Source organism: Protobothrops mucrosquamatus, unplaced genomic scaffold (assembly GCF_001527695.2).
Source record: "Protobothrops mucrosquamatus isolate PMUCROS unplaced genomic scaffold, P.Mucros_1.0 scaffold_25, whole genome shotgun sequence".
Lineage (NCBI taxonomy): Eukaryota > Metazoa > Chordata > Lepidosauria > Squamata > Viperidae > Protobothrops > Protobothrops mucrosquamatus.
In genome coordinates this window covers 469608-473813 of record NW_015386101.1, presented here as the reverse complement: position 1 = coordinate 473813, position 4206 = coordinate 469608, and the positions used below count along the sequence as shown (strand labels likewise).

General features: G+C 47.7%; 1 protein-coding gene across 1 annotated transcript in view; it reads right to left on the bottom strand.

Moving 5' to 3' along the window:
* The window catches only part of VSIG1 (V-set and immunoglobulin domain containing 1), a 13076-nt gene that overhangs the window by 3909 nt on the left and 4961 nt on the right, over positions 1-4206 (bottom strand). Inside the window, exon 4 of the mRNA XM_015832424.2 lies at positions 3833-3952. Within this exon, the coding sequence (XP_015687910.2) occupies positions 3833-3952 (120 nt within the window). The remainder of the gene's footprint in view (positions 1-3832; positions 3953-4206) is intronic.

Here is a 4206-nt window from a genome sequence, read left to right as displayed (position 1 = left end):
GCCAGCCAGAGAAAGGGACTTCCTGGCTGTGCTTCTCCCAGAGGGCGGGGCGCCTGGGCACAGGGCCAATGAGGAGCCCTGCGAGGGGGCAAATCCGCATGAGAGAGAAAGAGAGAGAGAAGCACAAGTGCCTCTCTCTGTCTCTCTCTACAAATGGCGGAGGACGCTCGGAGCTGCAGGGGAAGGCTCAAAAGTGTCCTCAAAACATCTCGCTCCATCGCCCCCCTATCGCCCCCTTTTCATTCCATCGCCCCCACGCCGCCCCTTTTCATTCCATCGCCCCCCTGAAAAATGAAATCGCCCCCTGGGGGGCGGTACCGCCCAGGTTAAGAACCACTGATCTAAATTATATAATAATAACAACACCCAGTAAGTAAACCATCATTACAGAGCCAGCTGTGTGTAGTAGTTAAGGCATCAGGCTAGAAGCCAGGGACTCTTGAGTTCTAGTTCTACCTTGGCCCAAAGCCAACTGGGTGACTTTGGGCCAGTCCCATTCTCTCAGCCCCGGGAAGGACGCAACGGCAAATCGCTTCTGAAAAACCTTGCCAAGGGGTTTTTCAGAAGCGGTTTGCCATTACCTCTTTCCTGGGGCTGAGAGAATGGGGCTGGCCCAAGGTCGCCTAGTTCAGGACTTTTCAACCTTTTCACCCATTGTACCACTTTTAGGTTATGGCAATATCTGAGTACCACCAGTCGCCTAGCAAGGTGTCAAAAACTTCCTCCTGTCTGGGTTTCCATTGTTGTGAGCATTTCTGTTGAGGATTGGCAGCGGGGGTGAGGTGGAGGGGGTGTTTGATTTTTATTCCCCCCCGTCTGCTGGGTGGTTGCAGCAGGTTTTGGTCACTTCACATGACCCTGGGACACTGTGACCATCATAAATATGAATCGGTTGCCAAGCATCTGAATGTAAATCACAGGATCCTGGAGATGCTGCAACATTCCAACTGATCGGTGCTTCTTCTGGGCTCAACAGAAGCACCAGGATCAGCGCCGAGCTCCAGCTGGAGCCTGGCACTGATCCTGGCACTTCCGCTGAGCCCTGACAGTCCTGAAGAAGCGCCGATCAGCTGGAAAGTGGCACTGATCCCGGCGCTTCCACTGAGCCCTGCAGCTCCAGCCATCTCTCGCTCAGGCTTGTGCGGTGCTGCCACCGGTTCAGCTCATTCCCCTCCCCCGCTACCACTTTTCTAGGATGGTCGCGTACCACCTGCCATGTGCCAATGTACCACAGGTGGTACCCATACCACTGGCTGAAAAGCCCTGACCTAGTTGGCTTTGTGCTAAGGCAGAACTGGAACTCACAGTCACCAGATTTCCAGCCTGAGAATTTTGGTGTTTCCGTGCTTTTATTAAAATAGTTGAGGTTTTTTTTTTTATTATAAACGGCTGGTTTACACAAGAAGCAATGTAGAAACGCTGGAAATTAAATGGAAATTGGTAAGACAAAACTCAACGTTTTGTGGTGAGGTCGATGTGACAGGAGCTGTTTCCAAGGACGTTGATGGCTATACATTGGTAATAGCCTTCTTCAAATCGGGTCAAGTTGCCTAGAACCAAGCGTCCTGAGGAAGGGTCTGGAAGGAAAGACAGCAGGAAGGCCAGGGTTGTTAGACACACATCTTAGAACCTAAGTTAGTGCTGGCATTGATTTGGCCCGGAATGGCTTGGATAGCGAGATAATGGGCAGCACAAATAATAATAATAATAATAATAATAATAATAATAATAATAATAATAATAATAATAATAATAATAATAATAATAAAGTTGGAAGGGACCTTGGAGGTCATCTAGTCCAACCCCCTGCTCAGGCAGGAAACCCTATACCANGCGGGGTATAAATTTAATAAAATGAAATGAAATGAAATCAAGGGGGCTTCCCTTGGGGGACCAAAATGGCGCCCTCTCAGTGTGTGAATTCCAACCAGCTCTTTTCAATTCATGAAGGTGATGGAGTAACTACAGGGCCCTTTTGGTGGCCCAGTAATTCAAACTCAACATAGAATAATAGGGTTGGAGGGGACCATGGAGGTCTTCCACCCCAACCCCTTGCCCATGGCAGGAGATCCTAACCACCCTGGACAAAAGACTGCCCAGTCTCTTCTCGAAAACCTCCAGCGTTGTAGCACCCACAACTTCTGAAGGCAAGCCGTTCCACTGATTGATTGTTCTCACTGCCAGGAAATTTCTCCTTATTTCTAGGTTGGATTTCACTCGAAAGGAAATGCTTCCATCACATCTCTATTACAATTCTGTTAGGACTTCAAGAAAATGTGTCGATTCCCTAACACAGTGTTTCTCAACCTTGACAATTTTAAGGCATGTGGACTTCAACTCCCAGAATTCCACAGCCAGCATTGCTGGCTGTGGAATTCTGGGAATTGAAGTCCACATGCCTTAAAATTGTCAAGGTTGAGAAACACTGCCTAACATCTTCAGGAACTGGGTGCTGCTTTATCCTTAAAACTACCTCATGGGTAGCTTGGTGTTTTCATTTTTCTGTTGAGGAATGAAGACCAAGGAAAAATGGCTTCCCAAAAACAAAAGACAAGGGCTAAGATTGGGTTGAACCCATGTTACACTTACAGCATCTGAGCTTGGCCCCTCATTTACATTTACATTCGTTTACAGTTTTGCCCTGGTGTTCCCCTTCAGAAGATGCTCAACAATACAATAAGATTAGGATTTTAAAAAACACTTTCCAAGTTACACAAAATCATCTAAATTATATAATAATAACAACACCCAGTAAGTAAACCATCATTAGAGAGCCAGCTGTGTGTAGTAGTTAAGGCATCAGGCTAGAAGCCAGGGACTCTGAGTTCTAGTTTTGCCTTGGCCCAAAGCCAACTGGGTGACCTTGGGCCAGTCCCATTCTCTCAGCCCCGGGAAGGACGCAACGGCAAATCGCTTCTGAAAAATCTTGCTAAGGGGTTTTTCAGAAGCAGTTTGCCATTGCCTCTTTCCTGGGGCTGAGAGAATGGGGCTGGCCCAAGGTCACCTAGTTCAGGGCTTTTCAACCTTTTCACCCATTGTACCACTTTTAGGTTATGGCAATATCTGAGTACCACCAGTCGCCTAGCAAGGTGTCAAAAACTTCCTCCTGTCTGGGTTTCCATTGTTGTGAGCATTTCTGTTGAGGATTGGCAGCGGGGGTGAGGTGGAGGGGGTGTTTGATTTTTATTCCCCCCCGTCTGCTGGGTGGTTGCAGCAGGTTTTGGTCACTTCACATGACCCTGGGACACTGACCATCATAAATATGAATCGGTTGCCAAGCATCTGAATGTAAATCACAGGATCCTGGAGATGCTGCAACATTCCAACTGATCGGTGCTTCTTCTGGGCTCAACAGAAGCACCAGGATCAGCGCCGAGCTCCAGCTGGAGCCTGGCACTGATCCTGGCACTTCCGCTGAGCCCTGACAGTCCTGAAGAAGCGCTGATCCGCTGGAAAGTGGCACTGATCCCGGCGCTTCCACTGAGCCCTGCAGCTCCAGCCGTCTCTCGCTCAGGCTTGTGCGGTGCTGCCACCGGTTCAGCTCATTCCCCTCCCCCGCTACCACTTTTCTAGGATGGTCGCGTACCACCCGCCAGGTGCCAATGTACCACAGGTGGTACCCGTGCCACTGGTTGAAAAGCCCTGACCTAGTTGGCTTTGTGCTAAGGCAGAACTGGAACTCACAGTCACCAGATTTCCAGCCTGAGAACTTTGGTGTTTCCGTGCTTTTATTAAAATAGTTGAGTTTTTTTTAATTATAAACGGCTGGTTTACACAAGAAGCAATGTAGAAACATTGGAAATTAAATGGAACAGGTAAGACAAAACTCAACGTTTTGTGGTGAGGTCGATGTGACAGGAGCTGTTTCCAAGGACGTTGATAGCTATACATTGGTAATAGCCTTCTTCAAATCGGGTCAAGTTGCCTAGAACCAAGCGTCCTGAGGAAGGGTCTGGAAGGAAAGACAGCAGGAAGGCCAGGGTTGTTAAACACACATCTTAGAACCTAGTTAGTGCTGGCATTGATTTGGCCCGGAATGGCTTGGATAGCGAGATAATGGGCAGCACAAATAATAATAATAATAATAATAATAATAATAATAATAATAATAATAATAATAATAATAATAATAATAATAATAAAGTTGGAAGGGACCTTGGAGGTCATCTAGTCCAACCCCCTGCTCAGGCAGGAAACCCTATACCA